A 24,127-nucleotide genomic window follows, 5' to 3' on the forward strand; every position below is an offset into this window, starting at 1 on the left:
AGAACAGAGTGGCAAGAATTGTGCATTACAGAAGTACATCTGCTCACAAATGAGTCCCCATTTACTATTGCATGTGAGGTTTATTACTTAGCCAGTTATTCTCCAGCTACTGTATGTCATGATAATTTCATATCATTCCAGCCATATCAACATAATTACTTGTGTGAACCAGACTTGTAATCTCCTAAGAAATTATAGCACATTAGTTTGATGTTGTCTATTTTTCCTTAAACCTGTGTTGATTATGGTTAATTTTATTATCCACCTTTAATCCGTAATTTATCAAAGCCCTGTATTGACGATTTCATTACAGTACTGTGATAAGCATCAGTCCAGTCAGCCTATTGAGATCACTGTGTTTCCAAAGTACTGGCACAACATCAGAATTTCTCTGACCCTTGGATGCTTTCCCAGTTTCCTGAGACTAATCAAAAATCATCAGTACTGGTCCAGATCTTTTCTGGCCATCTCCTTTAAACCTCTTGGATATAAATTGTCCAGGCCCGCTTATCTTAGAATATCCCTATTTTGGTAGGCGCAACCTAAAATACTTGATCACAGCTGGAGCTGAAACTAGCTCATGATCATCTATGCTACACATACATCATATGACCTTCCCTGTAGAACTTTTTTCTAATTGAAGTTTTCTGCCTTTTTACACTGTTTGTGACAATCTGTTTTCTTGTTCCAGTGATTAACTTGTACCATTTTATGTGCTCGTTCAATTCTTTTACAAATTTTCTACAATTTCCATCTCCTAATTTATATTCATTGGTATTAGCTTCCCCCCTCTTGCTATTACATTGTTGCTTTTGCTTTCACTTATGTTGTACCATCTTTTTAGCCTGTTCAGCTTTCTTGTCTCTATTGAAGCTTCTTGGATACCTGAGAAATATTCCTAAACGCTACTTGATTGTCATCTGCAATTCATGAATTAAAGTCTATCCTGACGGGTGTGATGCATGGCTGTTTCTGTGTGTTTTTGACTTCATGAATATGGCCTCTCTAATCCACCAAGTGTATCTAGTACTGTTGATGACCTTACTTGATTTGTACATAACATGCAATCAAGTAGTCCTAGCTTTAAGTTCTATGATAAAAAAAAAGACAAACCACTTAATAGACAATTTCTGTATCTTCCATCCTTGAATGCAATTTTCTTTGAATTGTAAGGCACATCATTGTAATTGCTGAGAAATTGCAAGGAGATTTAGGTGTCCTCAACACGTTGCCTAAATTCAATTCTTGCAGAGGGATAAGGGGAGGGTTTTTCTCCCATGAATTACAGATCAATACCAAGAGAGCTAGCTAGCCTATTTTCCAGTGGGGTCTGGACATACCTAATCACATGCATAGGATAATTCAGGTTGGAAAAGATTTTGTGAGGTCTCCAGTCCAATCCTTTCACTCAAACTCAAGTCGAGTTGCTCAAAGTTGTCCAGTCAGGTCTTGAAAACCTCCACGGATGGAGACTGCACCACCTCTCTGGAGTCCCAGCCCCACTGTAGCTACTGCACCACTGTGGAGAGCTTGGCTCCAATTCATTACTGACCTCCTCACAAGTACCAATAAGCTGCTGTTACATGCCAAAATTAATCTCCTCTCCAGGTTGAACAAGCTCCCAGCCATCCCTTACAGGGCAAGTGCTCCAGTTCCTTGAGCATCTTGGTGGCTCTCCACTGAACTTACTCCAATTTATCAAGGGTTTCTTGTATTGAGGGGCCTGAAGCTGAGTGTGTTATTCTAGATGTGGTCTATTAATGCAAATTGAAGGGTATAATCCCTTTCCTCATCTACTGACTGTTCTCCTGTTGGTGCAGCTTGGTATGCCATCAGCCTTCCTTGCATGGACCATATGTTGCCTGCTGTCCACCAGGACCCCCAGGTCCTTTTCAACAGAGCCATTACCCAACCAGTACTGAGATAGCGGGTCAGGCCAGTCCAGGTACAGGACCTTATATTTGTCTGTTGAATTTCATGAGGCTTCTGTCAGCCCATTCCTCTAGCCAGGAGGAATTCTCTACTTTATATGGCAGAAAATTAATCTGTAAGTGTTCGTTTCCAAATTGTCACTGATTCCATGGTAGAAAATGCCATTTTGGACAGTGTGCTAGTCCCCCTCCCTTTCTGTCCGCTTGAGTCTCCCTGGCTAGGTTAAAATCATAGATTTCAATATTCCTTTCATGCAGATCTTCCCACCAGGCTTTCTTAATGTCATTTAGGCTGTTTATGCTCATAAAATGAACAATTCCTATCCTTTTTATTACTCAGGCCCCTGGCACTGGTGTATAGATGATACCATTTTTCTCTTCTTTACATCTTTTAGTGCGTTGATTAGTTTTGTTCTTGACATGGAGGCTCTGTAAGAATTAACTTTTTTCCTAATTTCATCACTTTCCCCTTTGATTTTTCATTTAACAATCTCCTGACTGGTCTCTCATTTCCCTAAAAACTAATTCTTCTTCTAATAAAATGCTGGTTAATGTTTCTGCTTCTCCAGGGGTAGGCCAGTGTTCTGCGAGTCTCCTGTCCTATGCAGCTGGCCAAACTAGCGGTTCATTACCAGATTACTCCGTTGTCTCCTTTGATTGTTGGCCAGGATGGGCCACCAATGAGCTCAACTGAATATTTATTGTTCATCTTCTTCAGAAATTGTCTATAATCTGTGTCATATCATGATAAGAAAAACAATTTATTTCAAAACGCATCATCATAGGTAAATATGGAACTTTGAAAAACCTTCCTAAGTTTACCTTTTTATCTAGTTTCACTAATGGTATGGCAGCACAGCTGTCCTGATATCTTAATTTATTTTCTAAAGCATCCTTTCCTTTCTGAGTGGTTATGCAGCCTTTGGAGAGGATTTTCTGGCATCTTTGTACAGCTGGAGATCCCTTTTTGGGCGTGCCTGATAGCCCCTTAGATTGAGCAGAACATTTCTTCTCACTCCCTCAGCCTTTTGGCTAGCTGCTTCTTCAGGAGTGTTTTAGGCAGCTTCCACACTGGGAGCCTGGAAAGTATTACTCTCTATTAATTGAAATTATCATTAGTAGTAGTATTTGTGCCTTGTCTCACTACTAGTTATCTATTGTCCTTGATTTCTGCTTCCCCTAATTCCTTGCTTCTTTTCTTCCATAAACTTGTGGTGATGCTGCTTCCCGAGTCCATCCATCCAACCTCTTTCCAACCCTGTTCTTGTCTGTGCTGTGCATCATCAGTGGATGTACCTCTGAACACCAACTCTCTCCTTACAGGGAAGTCACCTGTTTATACTTGCAGCCCCAAATTTTAGCCCCCTGCGTTTCAACCCAGGAAAGGGGGCTGTCAGCTCTCTGAAGGATGAGAGGTACCAGCCCCCTGCCTCAAACACTGGCCTGTTCTCAGAAAATAAAATTGGTACCACTCGGTGTCCTTCCACACCGGGAAGATGCTGCTTAGCCTGAAACACACCAGTTGGCCTTAATCTCACAAGATGGGGAACTATGTTGCCAATCTTCCGCTTTCTCTTTACTTTTAATTAACTGTGGTCCTTCAGGGACCTGGCCAGAATTTGCATAGTTATGACTTTAAAATCACAGACCATTAAATACTTATTAGCAGCAGTGTAAACAGCAGAATGCTCAGAAAATCCTAGTTAGCTAATCTTCAATGCCAAATGAAAATTTCTGTAAAATTATGGCAAGTTAGTGAAAACTGTAATAAATACAGCAATTAGGTGTTTCAAGCAGTGATCAGATAAAGATGGAAACCAGCAAGCAGCAGGCTAAATAGCATCTTAACCAAAGGCAGAAATATCAGAATCACAGCCCTCCCCCCCAGCACACACTCACTTTTTCCTCCTTAATGATACTAATTATTTCATTTGCTTTCTCCTAGTAAAACTATCCGTAGATATGCAACATATTGAAATGAAAGGAGTCATCAAAATGAAATGAATCACATAAGAAAAGAATCAAAACAAGGAGGCAGTGTTACCCTGCATGAGTTATGTGTAGTTCTCAATTGTTGCCTCTGATTTTTTGCCTCCCTAAAAGCTAATCCCCTACCACGTGAATTTTTAGCATTATTATATAAAAACATAGGCAACACCAGCAGGCTTGCAGGACCAAAATGCAGACACGCTTCCCCCCCCCCCTCCCCTAAACAATGAAATACAGAGCTCAGAGCTTGTGTTCAGTCTCCTGGTTTTCGAAAGTGAGGTCCTGTCGCTCGTCTTCAGTCATCTGAGCTTGGCAAGTCCCTCTGGTTTTCTTATCACAGTGTGAAAACCTGCTTATGTCTTTTCATATCATGTCTCCAAAACTATTAAGAAACTCTGACGTTTTCTCTTAGTACACAGTTTGGAGAGAAATCTTGAGTGTTCAGGGGTGTGAAATAATCACATTCTAGGCAGCAAGGGACCAGTCTCACACACTCTGGAAGCTTTCAGCAGCTTTTGCTTGCAGAGCAATTAAAAAAAAAAGGTAAAAAAAATATGCTGGCAAGAGGAGACAGTTACAGGTTATTTTTTTTTAAGAAAAAAGCATTATAGCTCTGGAGCTGACTGTGTAATTAGTGATTGATCTATCACTCCCAAAAGAAATGTCTTACCTTTTAGTAACAGAATTATAGTGTCTTTAATTATATATTTTTTTTTATTAAAGGGGTAAAAAAGGATGTAATTTTCTTTTTCTTCTGTCTTTCAGCTTTTATGTACATGTAGAGTTGTCTTTTTGCAGCATGGTGAGCTGTAACTTTAAAACAGATAAGCAGGACTACTTATCTGAGTACACTCTGGTTTGCTGAGCAATTTAGAGGCATACTGTGTCATGTCTGGCCACATCCTATGCGATGTTATTCCATCATTTCCGTGATAGGTATTGAGAGGAGCTCGGCTCATCTATGTAGCGTGCATTTTGAAGCCTGGCCCCAGAGGCACCAAACTGAGCAAAATGTGTGCAAATGCCTGCATGGCTTGCTCTTCAAGTATATATGTCAAGCGAGCTGATAAGCAGGTTCAGTGCTGGGGGCTGCCTGGCAGCCCTGTGCCTCCCGCACCATGGAGTACCCTGTGTTCCATATAGCAAAAGATCAGGTCCAAGTAACCAGTCAGCTGGGAGCCAGAGCATCCGTGAAGACAACGTTTTTGAAGAGAGGTTCACAGGTGACCAGCCCTGATGTGCCTGGGGGCCGCGTGTGCTTAGCACACCCCACAAGGGCTTTCTGAAGCCCCTGCCCATTCCCAAGGCACCAGTAAACTCTGTGCCTTCTTGGAGCTGTGAAGGGAATGGGGACATGGGCCACAACACAACTCTCTGAGCAGGGAAAAGGGAGTACCTAGAGAGAGTCTTTAATTTCTGCCATAGCCCCCCAGGACCTTTGGTGGGAAGTAAGGATGTGGCTCCAGCTGTAAAGCAAAAGGGTTGGTATGGTGCAGAAATCTTAAAAAATTGGTCCCACCCTACAGTTCTGGGGCTGGCAAGTACTATGTTTGCGTGCACTGTGAGTTATTTCTCTCCACTGGTACATATGCATCCTGTAGCTGCAGACTCAGGATGGAAGCAGTAGCCTTCCTCTCTTGCCCAGCAGGCCTTGTCAAAATTTCCTGGCTCCACTTCTGATGACTCCAGAGAGTTTGCAAGAGATTAGATTTGTCTCTTATAGTGCCTGCCTGCTTACAGCTCTCCTTGTGTACAAGCTTGAGCACGTTCAGCCTTAGAAGGGCTGACAGGAGGTGTCTTGAATGCCCCACATTTTAGCTATTCAGGTGTGTGCTCTGCCTCCTGCATCCTTGCTTTTGCTCCAGTGCTGATTGGTCCTGCTATCCAGGCAGCTGTGGGCAGCAGTAAGTGGATTTTGCTGCCTGCACTCCCTTTTTGGCACACCACAGGTTCAGCTAATAGAGCCCTTGGGGGAGCTTGGCCAGCCATATTCCCCACGTCCCCTGCCCATTGCTACATCTCTGGCCACAGAGGGACAGGACTGCATGGATGTAGCAATGCACGTGCTTTTTAATTGTCTTTCATCAAAATGGCTCATTAATATAAGACGGGAGATATTGGGACTGTTGGAGTACATTGTCCAGTGAGAGGACCAGCTTTGTGCCTTCTTTGCATCGTAGCTGCAATCTTTGAAGCCAGAGCAGAGGCAGTGAGACCTTTGTCTCATCCTGGTGTGTGCTACAGAGGTGGGAAGATTTAAGGGCAAATCAGTATCCCACCACCACCCCACAAACTGCAGGTGGGAGGTTTGAGCTGTGGGATCCCCCACCTCCACAGAGCTCACATATCAGGGGGACACATTGGTAAACGGAGAGACATTAGCTCCAACTTTTGGTCCCAATATCGGAATTAAAAATTCTGACAGGAAAAACATATTTTCCCTGTGACTCCTATGTTCTGGATGTTTGAAGTTGTAGAAAAACCAGTTTGTGGAATTTGGTGGCCATATCAAGGAGCCGAGGACAGAAAGACATATTCTTGTACACAGAAGACATTGGTTAAATCACATCTACTCATGGTAATAGGTACACATAAAGTTTAGACCTCTGACATAGCTGGGAAGCTGAAGGAATTCAGAGCAGAAAACAACAAAATAATCTTTTGCCTCAGTCACTCCAGGTGCTCATAGATGCAAGGACCAAATAAAAGTCCACAGGCAGGAAAATCTTCATTTTGCACAGACTCGTAGCAAGCCTGGAATTGCAGCTAGGAAGTCAATACCAAGAGGTTTCGGAGTTCTGTGCCAAACCCAAATTTATTTGACAAAGAAATATGAATTGATTAGACTGCAGTTAATTAGATTTCAACTGAAAACTCCTATCAGAGAAGGGGAATTAGGCAGCTTTTGAATTTGACAAAAACATATTGGCTTTGTGTCATAAGAAAAATACTGCCTCCGTATTTTTCATGAATGCTTCCAGAATACATTTAAATATTATTTTTTGGCTGCTAATTTTCAGCAAATAGAAGTTCAGGAGCTAAGATTTGGAAAGTTAATAAGTATTTAATAAAGGTATAAGAAGATGTAAATATGAAGAGGTAAATGGTAATGTTTGAACTGGTTTAATCATGGATTTCATTGAATGTAATTGCGAAGAAGCTGCTAGCCAGGCACTGCATAAGTATATTATCTTGGGTTACACGTGCAGCACGAGAAAGTCTGAATTTTCTGGACTCCTTACATGGTTTTCATATTCTCTCTGTCTATTTTAAAATAGACTTAGCTTTTATTCCTCCATCCTGCTGGTCAGTCTGCTCTCCCCTGCCTGGCAGAGCGCCGCGCTGGCTGTGCATTTCTGCTGTTGTTGGGCAATGAGCATCACTCTTCTCTCCCAAGTCTCATTGCTGCTGGAGAAGTGGAGAGTGCCAAGCCCACTCTCGAGTTCACGGGTGCAGAGGCACAAAAGAACTGCCAAGCTGTAGCTGATGAAGCTCTTCTGCTGCTGTTGAGACCTCATAAGCAGTGAAGGTTTGCGATGCTGGTGGCTTGCGTGCCACTTTGTCCGTGTGTGCTCGCTGTCCACTTCAGTGGCTTGGCATGGGATAGAGGTACACCAGAGCAGGCTCTTTCTGGACAGGGTCAATGTGCTAACAAATTGCTCACTTGTTCCCTGCACTAGCTTGGCTTCATCTCTGTTAAACTCAAGGTCTCTCGTGTGTTCAGCTGAGCAGATTTACCTGGGCATAGGCTAATGTTTATCAGCAAGGCAGAGACTGAGGAGGAGGGAGGTATCAGGAAGATCAGTAAGGAAAGGGACAAAAGGAATAAAGAGGAAGATGGAAAAGGAAAGAAAGGATTGGGAAGGGAATTGAGGGATATGAGGCAAAATGGAAAAAGATGAAGGAAAGACAAGGTGTGAATGGAAAAACAGGAAGTTAAGGAGGAAAATTGAAATGAGAAGTGGGAATGTTACAAGCAGGTATGAGTCAGAAGGATTGAGAGAGAGGGGGTAGGGAAGAGGTAGGATACCCTGAGAGTGGGGAGGGAGGCAGAGTTCATGCAGAGAGGGATTCTCTGCCAGACATCTCCCTTGCTTCTACAGGGTGAACCCCATGGCGATGAACCCAGGTGCCCCTGTCCCATTTCCCACCCTGTCAGCGTTCCCACCGTGCATCAGCCTTGAGCTGTATGGTGCAGGGATGGTGCATGCGTCAATCCCCTTTCCTTCCAGAAGAGTTTTACGCAGAAAGTTTTGAAGAAGAAAATCTCTAGCGAGGGAAGAAGAATTACTGTATGAATTCAATTATCTTGACAGCTCAGTGCTCAAATTCCATCACAGATCAGGAGTTTCTCTCTGATTTAGCATAGTTCCAGCTTCCTAACCTGCCTCTGCACTCGCTCACCCACGCCAGAGGCCACAAAATACTTTAGTGGTGCCAGAAATGAGCTGCCTTTTCCCTCGGGAGGGATGTGTTCCCTCTGCCCCACCACGATAAGGGGAAGGGACAGCTCTCAACCAGCACAGGCTTTTTTTCCCACATCCTAAGCTTTGTCTGGCTGCCCTTGGATGTTAAAGAAACTAAGGCTTTTACAAAAAAAAAGATGCTTCAAGCAGCCAAGAAAGAGGGGAGAACTAGATGAAGAGTGGTCAGGTCATGGGGCTACCCCTGCTCATGGCATTGAGCTGCCATAAAGCAAGGACCAGGAGCCTGGAAAGCTCCCAGAATTTAATAAGGAGGCAACCATTTTGTATTAGCTTTAATATTGCTGTGCTTTTGGTTTATGAGCACCTAGCAAACACATGGTTCCTCGGCTTGCTGGTGCTATTAACGATCTAAGCACCGAAATTTGGGTGCCTGCCCAAGCATTGAAATAAGCCCCATGCACCTAATCCACCATCACAAGGTCTTGAGACACAGACACAGGGAAAATGTGAACCTCCTGACATAAATTTCCTGCCAGTTTTTGGCTGATAACTTTTTGCGATGTGCCCTTTTGACTCTTTGTCAACCTGTCACCACCTCCACCTGTGGCAGTAGGAGATCAGGTATAGCCCAACCTTGGAGGGTCTGTGTGTCCATGGTTTCCAGGCAGTGGGGAGCAGGGCTGGCTGGAGAAAGATAAGAGCAAAACCAGCTGGGCTGGCAATCTCCGAAATGTTGCAGATGCCCAGTGACTCTAGCAGAGTTGCTTAGAGATTCTATTTCATTAGGGGAAGGAGGCATTCATTTAGATTTATCGGTTTTACCTACACAGAAAATATTCTTTTTGTTAATCAATGGAATTTCATTTGATCCCATTCACTCACAGTCTATCACTGTATGGGTGTACTACCCTTGTGCAAAGAGAAGCGTGAACGTGCACCAATGCTAAAGCCATCACCAGGAATGAAAAGGCGAGAACGAGTATCTCTAATGCAAAATTGCACTGGAATTTTGTTAGAGTTGTTTTGGATGTGATTTACGTGACTACAATAGGCCTAACTCATCCGCAGGGATTTAAGCATCCTGGATGTGTCTCTGTTATTACAGCCAAGACCAGGAGGCCTCAGGAAGAACTGTAGGCAGAAGGGGTCTGCTAAGCGAGCCAAAGCCCTGGGGCCTGCTAGGGCTGAGCTCGTTTTTTGTTAGAAGTTGCTCTCTGAAAAATTTAACAGTTGCCCTTCTCTGACCCATCCTTGGGAACAGCCTGCTGTTTTCGTTGACAGAGTGATTGACTGTTCAGCATGTCTTTTTCCTAGCTAAACTGGAATGTAATCGCAGCAAATCTGCAGCCGCTGAGGGCTGCAGGAGGCTGGCTTGCTGGCTGTAGGAACTGTGTGGTTGCAGCTAGGGTAGCATTCGTCTTGCCCCAAAAGGACCTATGCTCGCTATTTTGATGCTTATTACTTTTCTAGTGATGCATAGGCTGGACCGTATCTGTGGAAAGCTTTTTCCACCTAGGAGACGCATCACTAGAATGTGCACCTGGTTAAGGTGACTCTAATTGTAACAGCAGCAGTGTGGTTGTAGCTGCAAGAGGACAAAGCTCGAATGATTTGTAAATGGAGATATTATTTTTAAATTAATTTTGCATGGGTAAGTCTAAGAAAAGATGTCACCTCTGCCCACTGATTTAATCTCAGCCCTAGCTCTGTGCTCAGTTTCTGTGAGGGTCATGGTGTTCTTCAGGACTTCTCATTTGATCAGTTGCAGTTCAGAAAAGACCACTTTTTGAAATTAGACATGTTTTGGGGCCATTTGCTTATTTGGTGTCTGACAGAGTGTGTTTAAGGTTATTCCGTTACTGCTCAAAAATAACTTTTTTTGCCTTCCGAGATCTTTGCCCGTACCATAGTTCCAAAGTTTCAGCAGGTCTGTCTAATTCTGGAGCAACAATACTCTGATAAGGCAAATCCTGCTTTGTGCTTTTGGAGCAAGGTTGATTAGTGCTTTCTCAAGGCCCTTTGCACTATGTTCATCTGGACCATCATGTCCTTTGTGTGATGCCCTGTGGTCACGTCTGTGCATTTATATCAGTGTGTGCTCTTCCTCCTTTCATGTCCTCTTTCCAGTTTCAGCTGACCAGATCCTAAGCCTCTGTCTATCACTATCACTAGTCTATCACTAGTAAGATAGACTTACCTGTCTATCACTAGTAAGGTAAGTATTGCTGCTTGGTTTGGGGTGGGGTTTTTTGGGGTTGCAACTTCTTAGGGGTGTGAATATTTTGATTATCTGCATGAAATCCCTTCTCTCCCTTTCTGCACTCAGTGTATGTGGAACTGACAGCTCCAGGGAGGTAAATGAATGCCACTGCATTTCAGAGGAAGAATTATTTCATGCAATTACCCTAAAAGTGCATGAGAGAACAGAGTGAAAGGAATGAGGGAGAGAAAGAAAGAGAGCACGAGAGAGAATAATCACAACACTTCGACAGGTTTACCCCGTTGTGTTTGAAAATCTATCACTCTGACAAGTCCCCTTTGTGAAAGGTGTAGACATAACTAGACATTTGCTCTTCAAGGTCCTTTTGAGCGAAGAGGGTGATGGATAGAAGGTTCAGTCTGTTTCACTCAAGTCTTCTCCCTGATATTTCTTACAGACTGGCTGCACCCCATTTCCTTCTCAGTGTCTCATTTATGCTCTCCGACTTACTCTTCAGTGGTTCCTGGGCAGAGGGATTTGGGTGCACTTTAGGTTGCTGGACTATTGACTTGTGGGTCTTTCTATCTAAATTATAATGGTTTTGGTTTGAGAAAGGGTGCAGTAACAAAAGGCTGTGTCCCCTGTTCCCTCCCTGTCTCTTGAGCATGTTGAAAGGCCAAGGAAAATGGAGCTTTTTGTAGCTTCATTATTCACATCTGAGAAGAGATTTAGGTGAAGCTGTTCCTGTCCTGACTCTGCTGCTGTTTCATCTGCCAACCTTGTCACCTTCTTGATCCCCTCTGCCCATCAGGGTCACCCTAGGGGAGCTGGTGACCACAGCCCATGTCTTCTCAGAGGCCTCATGCACCTCTGTGCACTGAAACATGCAAAATACTTTGAGATCCTCAGGTGGAAATTGCTGTCCAGGGTAAATGGTTATTATAATCCAGTTTCTCACTGTGTTGTCCAAGAGGCAGGCGAGTTACTGGACATTTGCCACACTGGGCAAGGAGGGCAGCACTGGGCTGAGGGATGCTGAGCCAGGTCACTTTTTTTCACCTGTACCTGCTGCTCTTGCAGCAAAGCCAACGCATTAGTCATAGCTATTTGCACTTTGAGGTTATTTAGGGAGCATGCTGTTGGGTTAGGAAAGCTAAGCTCTAGCATATGTCCTAAAATTAGGCTTTTCTCCTTTTGGTTGGTGTCAGAAAGGAGTGATTCACAGCTATGGGAGAAGCCTTCCCACCTAGCTGAAGCAGTTACCTCTTTAAGCAGAGTTTGCTTCGATGTGAGGTAAAACAGGTTAGCTGAAGCTGCCTCCAGGGACCTCATCCCCTACTGTGAGATGAGGGGAGCACCCTGCTGTGCTGCAGGTAATTCTCAGCAGAACTGGCTATATAGCCCCCCTCCTGGTCTCCTGGGAAGTGTCCAGCCCACGTGTGCACCCTCACCAGGAGCACACGCTCCTCATCGGGGCATCTTCTTGCAGCTCCTTTTCCTCCTGATGGTCACAGCAGGTAAGTGTTACCACAGCTCCTGGCCTACATCCTCACAGCACGCTCTCACTGCTCACTGCCGTCCCATGAACAGGCTGTTTTCTGCCAGGGGAGGCTGTGGGCTCCAGTCCTACTCCCGGAGGACTTCTGAAGGCTTTGGCTTTGCTCCCAAAGGCTTAGGCTTTATCCCCACGACTTCCAGAAACCCTTCAATAAAGAAACAGTGACTCTGTGACTCAAGCCAATATTTTGAATTCTTTTAAACATCTTTTTTCTCTCTCTCTTTTTCCTCTTCTCCAGGATGGTGGAGTACTCCCTGGATCTCCAAAACATTAACTTGTCTGCAATCCGTACTGTCCGCGTCCTGAGACCCCTGAAAGCTATCAACCGTGTGCCTAGTAAGTCATGCTTCCCTCTCACACCTGCTCAGCTTGGGTCGTGGGAATATGTGATCAGTCAGGCTGTGTGTAGTGGTGTTTTCCAGGCTGAGTTCAGGCACAAACTGAGTGGAGGCTGCTGTGCAGGCTTTTCCCCATCATGGGGCCAAGAGGTTTTGTTGGATGGGCAAAATTACAGCCTTACAGCATATCTGCCCTGGTCATCCTTCATGCAGGACCATGGTGATGTCTCAGGAGCTGAAGGTGAACAATGTGCAATAAAGTGTTTTTTCTTGCTCTTACTGAAGGACATCACAGGTTTGATAATATCTGCAGGCTCAAAATGGGATGCGTGTGAGGTCCAGAGAGGGTGGTGGTAGCAGGGAGAATTGTGTTGCTCAGGCTTTCACATGCTCTCCCAGATCCTCTTATCCGAAAATTTTTCATGCTATTACAGCTTAGGGGCGTGTAGCACCGGCTATTTTTTCTCTCCTCCTCACCCTGTGCTTTGTACTTCTCCTTTTGTGCTGACTTTCCCCCCTGCAAGCTGGTGTGTGTCTGTGAGCTGGGCTGAGAGCCTCTGGGCACAGGGCTGCATGTGAGCTGGGATGTGTCAGCAGCCAAACAGCTGCTTGCTGGCACTGTTCAGGTCCCAGACATAGTCCCCAGGTCTGGTCTGGATGCAAACCAGGTGAGGTGCTGCATTCCTGGGATGTGAACTGCAGCCCTGGGTCACATGCCATGTGCGTGGGCTGCTCCCATAGTGGAGGTGGCATCTCCATAACCCTTACTTCCTCCCTTCCCAGAGGACGAGGATAAGACCAGCCTCTTTGCCATGCTTTGCAGTTTTTATTGGTGCTGAACTGTTTATTCCCTCTTCTTCCCTTCCTTTGCCTCTCTTTTTTAATTTTTTTCTTTTCCTTCAAGTCAGTGTTGTTCTCCCTGTAACCCTGGAGCAAGCAAGCAAGTGTTGCTGTTGTTATTTAACTGCAGGAAACATTGATGGAAGTGGCTTAGGCTTCGTAGTGATTGTATCCCAATGGATGGAAGTGAACCGGCAGGCAGGTTGTGTGCCATTGGAATCAGGGGGTTGCAAGAGCACTGAACTTGGTCTGCTGTGTCACTCCGATGTTTCTGGCTATTCCCTGTGCAAAGGCAGCAGCTGCCACATGCAGCCCTGTGAGACTTCAGGCGTTTCTTCCGCAAGTTTCTTGGTCTTGCAGAATGGCAGGAAGTCTCTGCTCTTCCCCATAATCTCCCTAATCAGGTTGTCTGCAGTGGCTAACACCTTGCCAGAGCTCTCCTAATCCTTCTCTTGAGCTCAGATGCTCCTTTTTCTTTTACAGACCTGAGGAAGTTTGCACAGTTGACATCCCGGTCTGCATAATACGTTTTCCCCTGTGCTAAAGTCACTTTCACGATGACACCTGTTTCTTGCACATGCTATGGAGTTGGATTTCAGGGTCTCTGGCTCAATGCAAAGCCCTTCTGGAAAGAGGTCTTGTCCCCCTTCCTAGGTGTATGTTTATCTCTGGGCAATAGCGAGGGATATAGGGTGCTGCAAGGGTGCTGCAAGGTGTGCTGGAGGAACTGGGGCACAGTCCTGTGTGCCCCACATGGCAGGAGGGCACCAGGCAGAGAGGCAGCTGGTTTGGCCACTGAGCACACACCCAGGCAATTAACAAGTCTGTCATGGAGTGATCAAAATGGGAGCTAAGAACAACCTTTTGGCTATCGGCTATCAGCAAAATGACTCCCCCAGCCTGTTTCCACCTCTCTGCTTCTGTTCCAGAGAGGAGAGGGCTGGGAGCCAGCCATGGCCCTGGCTATGGGCATGCACAGCATCACGGGGGGCATCTCTTCTGTGAGGGGGTGGACCAGAGGTCATGCATGGCAGGCTCACCCCTTCCATGAAGCGTACAACTGGCTGTGTGAGGGCATCCTCATGTTATGCAGCCCCGTTCCCTCCCTGCTTTGTTAGGAGTCCTGTGAGTCTGTGCTCAGAGACCTCTTTAGGACTTATTTAGGACTTAGGGTAGACTTAACCTTGGTAGTAAGTGGGAGTATCTTGAATGATATCCAATTGACTCCTGCAGACATCTGCCATGTTAATTGCTGTACACTGGTGGCCAGGAGCAAAGCTTGGCTGATAAAGGGTCAAGGTCTTGTTTTATTCCTATTTATCAGCTAGAAGAGCTGCAGTTGCCCTCCCTGACACCCCCCCAACCCCAGCTGGCAGGAGCTGCCCCAGGAGAAGCAGTGTGAGCGGCATCAGAACTGGCCCACCAGGGACCCACTCTGTCCATGTGGAGAAACCAGGGACACTTTCATTCATCTCATCTGACCTTTGCAGAGCGCAGGCTGTTGAATTTCCCCTGAATGTCCCAGCTGTGACACTGTCTGTCTGTCCCTTCTATCAGTATAAAACTCTACCTGTATGAAATTGATGCTGTTTTAATTTCCACTCTGTGTTTAAATCTTTATGTATCCTTCTCACTACATAAATCTGTGGTTATGCAGAAAACATTTTGGAAGAAAGACACCCTGCCATTAATTAAAAAAAAAAAAATAAAAAAAATCAGATTCCCTGGGAGAGGAAGCACTGACTTGAGGGTTGAAAACTGGCTAAGGGGCTGTAAACAAAGGCTTGTGATAAATGGGAATGAGCTGTGTTGGAAGAAGGTGCCTGGTGGGGTACAGCAAACATAATTAATGGGACCTTTGGCCACAAATCTTTTTTTAATGTCTTTTTAAAGTTCTTCATTACTGATCTGAAGCAAGAGGAAAGTCTATTAGTGAGATGTACTGATGATACCAAGCTGGAGGTGTTGCAGGTGCTAGCAAAGAAAGTGGGAAATAAGCAGGAGGTAAAAGGGAGATTGAGGTCTTGGTGGGAGCATGAAATATTTGGGGAGGGACAGGGGGTTTAATCCCAAAGGCAGATATTTGGCCATGTTCAGAAGGCTGTGGTGGGACGATGTGGCCCAGCATTCACTGGTGGCCATTTCAAAGGCTTCCACGTGGGCCCTCAGGTGGGGACTGATTTTCACAGAGGAGTCTGGCCGTGTGGACTGAATAATGGCAGTTTATCAGGAGAATGGACAAAGTGATTAGGAACCTGAATGATTACTGCATACGGGGAAGAGTGCTGAAGTGGTCTGTCTGGGCAGATTATTTAGTGCCCAAAGAACAGTAACACTCTAATAATCAGCAAGCATTTGAAAAGTCTACACACAAAATGAAGAAATTTCTGGAGCAATTTGAGAGGAATTTTGTACTACATGAAGTGATGTCAAAAAATTAGGAGGGAAGAAATTCAGAATGACTCTAAGGAAACAGTAGGAACTTGGTAGTTGAAAAGGTATGACCTGTTAGATAAATTAAATAAGCTAATTTTATATTCTTGACAGGTGGGCAAGGTGTTGTGGTTTAGCCCCAGATGGCAACAGAGAACAATGCAGTCTTTTCACTCACCCCACACCTCCTGCTGGAATGAGAGGAGAATAAGAAGAAAAAGGCAAAACTCATAGGTTGAGATAAAGGCAGTTTAACAGAAAAGCAAAGAAAGGAAAAGCAACAATAATACTGATAAAGGAATATGCAAAACACAATTAATGTACCATCACTCACCAACCAAACCTGGGAAGCCCCCATCCAAGTGGCAATTCCTGCCCCCTGCCCCAGTCAGTTTCCCAGCTAAATCACAGAATCACGGAATTCTCAGAGTTGGAAGGGACCTCTAGAGTTCATCTAGTCCAACTCCCCTGCTAAAGCAGGATTGCCTAGAGCACGTTACTCAGGACTGCATCAAGGCGGGTCTTGAAAATCTCCAGAGTAGGGGACTCCACGACCTCCCTGGGCAGCCTGTTCCAATGCTCTGTCACCCTCACCATAAATAAGTTTCTCCTCATATTTAAATGGAACTTCCTATGTTCCCGCTTGTGCCCGTTGCCCCTCGTCCTATCACTGGAAACCACTGACTTGTTTTCTAGTTTGGGTCCCGACCTGGCAGTGTCCTGTCTTAGCAACTTGTGAAAATGAACCCAATACCTGCCAGAGCCAGGACATTATCCACCCCTTATTCTGTACCATTCACATCATGCCCAGATCTTACACTTTCCAATTAATTGCCACCACTTTTCCCCATCTTTGGTATATATAGAGAATCACAGAATCGTTTTGGTTGGAAGAGACCTTTAAGATCATCAAGTCTAACCATTAACTTGGCACTGCCAAGTCCACCACTAAATCCTGTTCCTTAGCACCATATCTACACATATAGATACATACAGATATCATTCCCTTAGTCTATAGGCCATCCCTCTGAAATGTCCATTGAGTTCATTTAATCCATAACTTCGGGCTCCATCTGTTAGAACAGTCTCTTAGGGCAGGTGAGATAGTTGAAGTGCTGGACTGTTGCATGCTGTATTCAGAGTTCACGGCTGGTGTATCTAATGTGGCCCATGCCCACAGTCCACGGGTTGAAGATGTTGAGCTTGAGCAAGTTGCTGGGTGCCACTTGCTGAGGTCAGTTCTGATCCCATCACTGCTGTGCTTTACTTGGTTTCATCAAAGTCCATCTGTCATTAGTTTGGGTGATTCTTACTGTAGTACCGTTGATGTGGCATATAGTAATTATAGTAATGATGACATGCAGTGGCTGGGTTATTTAGCAGTCAACATCATACAATTTGATTTATTGGCTTTTCTCACCCAAAATCAGATCCTCATGGGGTACACATTGGACTTCCCTATCCTTCCCCATCACCCACCAAGTGCACCCAGGTCCTTGAGTGAAAGCAATCCCATGGATGGGTTTGCCTTTGCCTGAGGCAGGACTAACCCAGAGTGTCTTCCCTAATGTATTCTTCATGTGCACTACAGGGATTTTATCCCCTTCTACAGTAGTGGAAGTTTTGACTGGGCAGGGCCAGCTCGATTGGTAGATTCCCTGGTGTTAACTAACCGGGTAGCTTTTGCTAAATGTGTATCCCGATGTCTTAAAGTCCCACCACCCATTGCTCTGAGTGTATTTTTTTAGCAGTCCGTTGTATCGTTTGACCTTCCCCAAGGCTGGTGCGTGATAGGGGATGTGATACCCTCTCAATGCCATACTCTTTGGCTCAGGTGTCTATGAGGCTGTTTCAGAAATGAGTCCTGTTGTCCAACTCAGTTCTCTCTGGTGTGCCATGTGCCACAAGACTTGCTTTTCAAGGACCAGGATAGAGTTCCAGGTGGTATCATGGGGCACAGGGTATGTTTCCAGCCATCCAGTGGTTGCTTCCACCACTGTGAGCGCATGGTGCTTGCCTTGGAGGGTTTGTGGAAGTGTAATATAATCAGTCTATGAGGCCACCCCATATTTATATTTTAGCCATTGTTCTCCATACCAAAGAGGCTTTAATTGCTTGGCTTGCTTGATTGCAGCACGTTTCACATCCATGGATAACCTGGGCAATAGTCCCCATGGTCAAGTCAACCCATTGGTCATGAGCCCATCTATATGTTGCATCTCTTCCTTGATGGCCTGAGGTGTCATGAGCCCTTATGTTTCCAGTCTAGATCCACCTGAGCCACTTCAGTCTTAGCAGCCTGGTCCACCTGATGGTTGTTTTGATGTTTCTCAGTGACCTGACTGTTGGGTATGTAGGCATCTACATGATGTACTTTCACAACCAGATTCTCTATCCAGGCAGCAATATCTTGCCACGATTCAGCAGCCCAGATGGGTTTACCTCTGCGCTGCCAGTTTCTCTGCTTCCGCTGCCACAACCACCCCCAGAGAGCATTTGTGACCATCCATGAATCAGTATAAAGTACTGGCCATTTTTCTCACTCAGTAACATTTAAAGCCAACTGGATGGCTTTCACCTCTGCAAACTGGCTCGATCCACCCTGTCCTTCAATGGCTTCTGCAACTCGTCATGTAGGACTCCACACAGCAGCTTTCCACTTTCGATGCTTTCCCACAATCTGGCAGACCTGTCAGTGAGCAAGGCATATTTCTTCTCATTTTCTGGTAGTGGGGCCTCTTCCGCACGCTTCACTTTCTCCTCTGGTGATGTTCCAAAATCTTTGTCTTCTGGCCAGTCCATGATCACTTCCAGAATTCCTGGGCGAATTTTGAGCTTGCTGCGTTGTCAGTGCGATCCACTTACCCTATGTAGCATCAGTTGCATGATGTGTAGCAGGGATCCTTTCTCTGACCATCCAGCCGAACACCGACAGTGGAGGTGCTAAGGGGAGCTGTGCTTCCACACCAACCACTTCCAAAGCAGGTCAAACCCTTTCACATGCTGCCAATGCCTCTTTTTCAGTTGGAGTTTAGCAGGCTTTGGATCCTCTGTATGCCCAATTACAAAACCTTAGGGGTCCACTTTGAGTCTCCCCTGGTGCTTTCTGCCAGAGGCTCTGGGTAGGGCCATTATCCCTGGCGATTCCTGCCTGCTCTCCATCTAAATACTGAACAGGGCTCACATAACACCCATTTGGCTAGTTTGGGTCAGTCGGGGCTGTGTCCCATCCCAGCTCCTTGTGAAAATTATAACCTATCCCTGTCAGAACCAGGACAAAAGGCTAAAGATTAAATGCCCAAATTGGATATGTCTAAGTTCTGCTTACCTGTGTTTATTCTCAACATGTTACTGAAAGTCCTTTCTTACAGTGAGACTTGTGAGGCTTGAAATAACATCCCGCAAAGAGCTGACAAATTCTGTTTGTGTGTGCTGTGCTCATTATGGATAGCATAAAGGATGCATAGACTCTTCTATCTGAATCATGACTGAAGAAGAAAAGGACATCCAGTGCAACCAGAAGGTGGCAAATGCAAAGTCCGTTAAGGAAGTTCTCCATCCAATTTGTAATTAGACTGTAAAGCTTGCTGCCATGGGAAGTCCTTCCAGCCCAAAATCAAGTTGAGGTGCTGTAAATGAAGTAAGTAAAATGGGATGTCCAAGGGATCAGAGCTCACCTGGAGACACCTCTAGATTTCAAACCTTCCTGCTTTAGGGTTAGAGCTGATCTTTAGCTACTCGTTATTAGCAATTGATTGCGTTTCTTGCAATTCTCAGCAGGATGTGCTACTGATCATTTCAGATTTCACTTCTGGATGAAGAGGTCTGTGGCTCTGCCCCACTTGATCGTTCCTCCATTTGCATGTAATCTTTGAAGTGTACTACAGAAAACATGAGGCAACCTAGTTTTATAATATATATCACACCTTCCTTAGTATTCCTGCTTATCTCTTGCATTCCTGACTACAGCCCCAGGAAGGCTGCCTGTTGGGGTTTTATCTGAAAGTGCATGAAACAAAAAATTATAGATTGTTCTGGTCCTGTTACCATGTGATTCAATTTTGTGGCAATGAGCTGGTGCGACAAGCCCTGCAAGCCAGCGAACAAGTGTAAAGAGGAAAAAAAAATACCCTCCAGGTCTCTGTTAGAGGAGCTGCTTTCTGATCTGGGCATGTCTGTGTCCTGGGCTTGGGGTGAAATTCCACATCCATTTGTTGTTATTGTCCTTTTGCAATTGTGTGGCAGGTTGCTAGGTGAAACGTTGCTGTTTCTGCTAGCTCTTTTTTCCCTTCCTCTGATGGCAGGGCACAAGGTTTAAGGGGGAGGCTGGATTTGTTTTATTTCTGCCTGCCTTTGAGCTGGGATTCTGTAGTAGTTTCTGATCATTTGAATTTCTTTCGCTTCTGTTATTACCTTTTTTTTTTACATTGGAGCAGAAAATGTTTCTTCAGTTTACTCTTTCTTGCCGCATTGGTGTTATGCAAAGAAGAGTCCTTACATTGTGTTTGATGTCTTCCAGTTTCCACTTACAATTTAGTAACTGATTCATCATTTGGAAGCAGATTACTTCAGCTGAGCACACTGTACGGAAGTGAAGGAGTCTGTTGCAGAGTGTTGCATAGCAACTTTATTGAATAGAAAGTGTATACATGTGCTAATACTTGGTGTGAAAGTGCAGTAATACTTATGTGGAAGTATAGGCATTAGAAATATAATGTTACATTCTTATTAGTAGCTGTGCAGGAAATAGAATTTCAGATTTGTGGGAAGTTCTGCTCTTTCTAGATGTGTTTTTTCTCAGTCAGAACAAGAATAAGCATTTCCCATCCATTTTAATATGGTTTTATTCTGCCTAACTTTAGGTGGTTTGTTTGGCTTTTTGATTTTTTCCTATACTTTGTTGTGACAAAGTTTAAAAATCAGAAAACCTCAACCATACCATTCTAGAAGTGCTGAAATAGAACATTTCAACTTCATAAAAATGCTTTTATCTCCTGTTGTCCTCCTTTTATTTTTGCTAAATGATGTTTCAGTAACTATCACAACACTGAAGTATTTCCATTTCAATGAAATAGCTTTTTTTTTTTTTTTCTGGTAAAAGTGCTGTGAAGGAAAACCTTACTATAGCTCCATTTTTCTTTATTAATAATTGTTATCAGAGTAGCTCCATGGTTCTGAATAGACTGGATTTCTCTACTTTTCGTCTACAGACCTCAGAGATATAAACCAAGGCTTGTTAGTTTAATCTTCCTCATGTTTCAGACCAGGTGGGTGAGACCCAGCGAGTGTCACCAGCAGACTCGGGAAAACAGATGACATCTCCTAACTCTTGGCCCTGTGTTCAGCTCAGTCAACCAAAGCAGCAATATAAAAATACTCTGAAACGCTTGAACCTTGGAATGGGAAAAGCAGATGTTTTATATTTATATTTCCTGCCTTAAATCTGTATTCCACACCAAGCTACCTGTGTTTGGTGCTGTAACAGTGCCTAAGACAGAGTGGTCTGGCTAAGAACCCTGCACTTGGCACGTGGGAAAAGTGATGACATTTACTTCTCTAAATGTGTTTTTGAAGAACTAATTTCACTGATGAGCGTGTGTGAAATTAGCTTCTGACTGAGATATATTAGGCTCTAAAACAGTCTCATTTACTGCTAGATCAGACAAAAAAGCAAGCATATTTGATGGGCACAGTCCTGCCCTAGCAACTGGAAATTATGGGATTATGAGATTCCTCTTCTAAGACCTCTTCCGCCACCCAGGATCTTTGCTTCACATGCCTTATCTTTTCGAAAGAGGACTGTCACTTGCTTGTCCTCTTCCAATGTTGGTTCACTTTCAAAAATGTACTCTTCCATTTGACTATTTTGGAAGTACAATTTTCGCCCTCACAGGTTTATTTGTAAAGAGATAACTGAAACTCAGATGTTGTATTTTCCAAGTATTTAAATTTAGCTCATCCACAGTTCTTCATATAATCTGCTCTGTAAATGTTTATTATCGCATCTCAGTGACACACAAACCATACTCAAAACCACGTGCAAATGTATACACACACAGGTTTATCCACACGCAGCCGCAGTCCTGAGCAGGCTGGTACAGGGACAGGAGTGATGTTCTTTTGCAGCATCCATACACAAAAGTTAAGAGGTCAAAAAGCCCCTTTCATTCCCTAGTCAGGCCATGTGTGGCTCAAATGCATTCAAAGATGAAGCTGCCAGCTTGCTGTAGGCTCCGTACCAGGCAGGTGGGCAGTGAAAGGATGCAGAAAAGCCGACAGGGGATGGACTTGACTGATGAGGTTGAGTTCAGCCTGTATCCTCCGTTCCCAACCCAATCTCCTAGCCAAGTGGAGCAAAGCACTGAACAGAGCAATGTGATTTATGCCCAGAGCAGGCCTTTAAAGGATGCCTTTCCTCGGAGAGGGGTGCAAATCGGAGGGAAATGTAACTCAGAGCTGCACTTTCCTGTATGTGCTGTTCCTTGGGCAGTGCAGTTCTTTATGAAGTCCATTGAGCCCTAAATCAGACAGGCATGTTCAGGATACAGGGAAACAGCGCGAGAGGGAGCAGAGCAGCGTGAGGATCAATAGAGAGGGGAGGAGAAGGAGCTGGGTTGAAAGGAGAAATGACAAGAGGGAAGCGGCAGGGTTTGCTGGGTACGGCACGCAAAGGCGTGATGCTCCTCTGTGTGTCGGATAATGCAGAGAAAGTGGGGGCGGAGGGAGGGAGAGAAAGGGAGGAAATCAAAACTGAAACAAGGGCAAAGACCAGTATAAAGAAAGTCTATTGACTCTCAAATATGTTTTATGGGTTTGCAAATCAGTGCTTCTCTAGGGCTTTTTAACAAACTGAGTGGGCTGTAACAGACCCACACCTTGTAGTGCTGCAGGAAGTCTTCAGTCACTGAAGACAGGCTGCAATTTTATTTACTTGTTGTCTGATCTCAGTGCTGTTTTTCAGGTGCATTCCACAGTGTGCAATATATTGCCACATGTTTAAATGGGTAATGAAAGTAAATTTGGGAAACAAAACAAAACGAAAATTATATCCCTGTGTTAGTGTAACGTCATGGCAGGGACCTGGGGAACACTGAAGTGCAGGAAATGTCGAACTGATAATTCCTCGTTTTGTACCATACATTGCTTAGTCCCTCTTTTTGCAGTCGCAGATCATAGGATAAAGTCATCTTCCCTCTCTGAACCAGTCTGCTGGATTTTACTGTTGGTATAACCAAGTATTCAAAAGTCACAAATTGCGTGCTTGTAAGTTGTCAGATGGGTTTAAAATAAAGAGATTTGGAAAAAGAAAAGGAAAATATATCACAGGTTATTTTTATTTTTCCCGTTGCTTTGAGACCTTTAGACCTGTGACTTAAATCTTATAGTCCTCTTTTTCCCTCCCCATAGTAGTGAGGAATAGAAACTTCTTCTCTTTTTTTTTTTTATTTTTTTTTTTACTGTGATCCGAGATTGTCAAGTTGTAGCAAGATTTCACGCCTCAAGGTTTATGCCATGCATCCCAAGACTCCTGATAAAAATCACAAGAGTTAGCAACAGCACTTTGGAGTTTATGTTATTGGAAGTAAAGCAAGCCTGGAAAAAAAAAAAAGACCCCAACACACAACCCCAAAACCAGTCATAAAGATACCTTCGCTGGAATCTTTATTTCTCCCTTCTCCTCTAGGGGAACCTGCACAGCCAGAATTGTAAAAATGCTCAGCTCCTTGCTGCTCCCATTGTGACAATTCTGCTGCCTGTTTAAACAAGCTCAGTCTCCAGTGTACACAACGCTCTCGAAAGCCCAGCCACATAGTTTGCTGCCTAAATGGGAGCTGAGCTGTTTTGCAAAACCTGTCCCATGGGACCTATCAAGCAATGGATACCATGGAAATGTGAGCAATAATGACAGTGTATTATGGGGTGAAAGATAATGTCATATTACTCTAATGCAAATTACACTTCATGTGTGTGGGCAGGGCAATTTACAACCATAACCTTAAATTTCTCGATCTTTGTGTATCTCAGGCCCGATTCTCCTCTTCACACACATTTCGCCTAACGTCACGTCACTGCCTGCAGTAGAAAGAAACATGATTCATGCTAGTGACAGCAAGAGGAAATTAGCTCTCTTAAATCTTAACCAGAAGTTGCATTAACACTGTTTTACATAATATTTTGCATTATTCTGTCCTACTTACACAGCACTAGAGATGTGTAAAGAACTTAAGGGTATTTATAGAACGGAGACAAGTAGCTCGCAGCCACAGCACTGGAGTTACCTTTTGTCCCCCGTGTTAGGTGACCCCTGCAATTCTGAAAGAAAAGCTGGCACTGTGTGTTTTTTAATAGAGTTTTCACTGAAAGTGAATGCAGTCATCATTGCAGTGATAAATGGGGAAAAAATGAGATGA

The 24,127-nt window shown here is 44.4% G+C and overlaps 1 protein-coding gene across 1 annotated transcript in view; it reads left to right on the top strand.

Annotated features, from left to right (window-relative positions):
• Positions 1 to 24,127, top strand: part of CACNA1I (calcium voltage-gated channel subunit alpha1 I) — a 164,080-nt gene that overhangs the window by 74,770 nt on the left and 65,183 nt on the right. Inside the window, exon 4 of the mRNA XM_074168446.1 lies at positions 12,344 to 12,441. Coding sequence (XP_074024547.1) covers positions 12,344 to 12,441 — 98 coding nt within the window. The remainder of the gene's footprint in view (positions 1 to 12,343; positions 12,442 to 24,127) is intronic.

The sequence above is a fragment of the Numenius arquata genome, chromosome 2 (genome assembly GCF_964106895.1).
Source record: "Numenius arquata chromosome 2, bNumArq3.hap1.1, whole genome shotgun sequence".
In the NCBI taxonomy this organism is placed as follows: Eukaryota; Metazoa; Chordata; class Aves; order Charadriiformes; family Scolopacidae; genus Numenius; species Numenius arquata.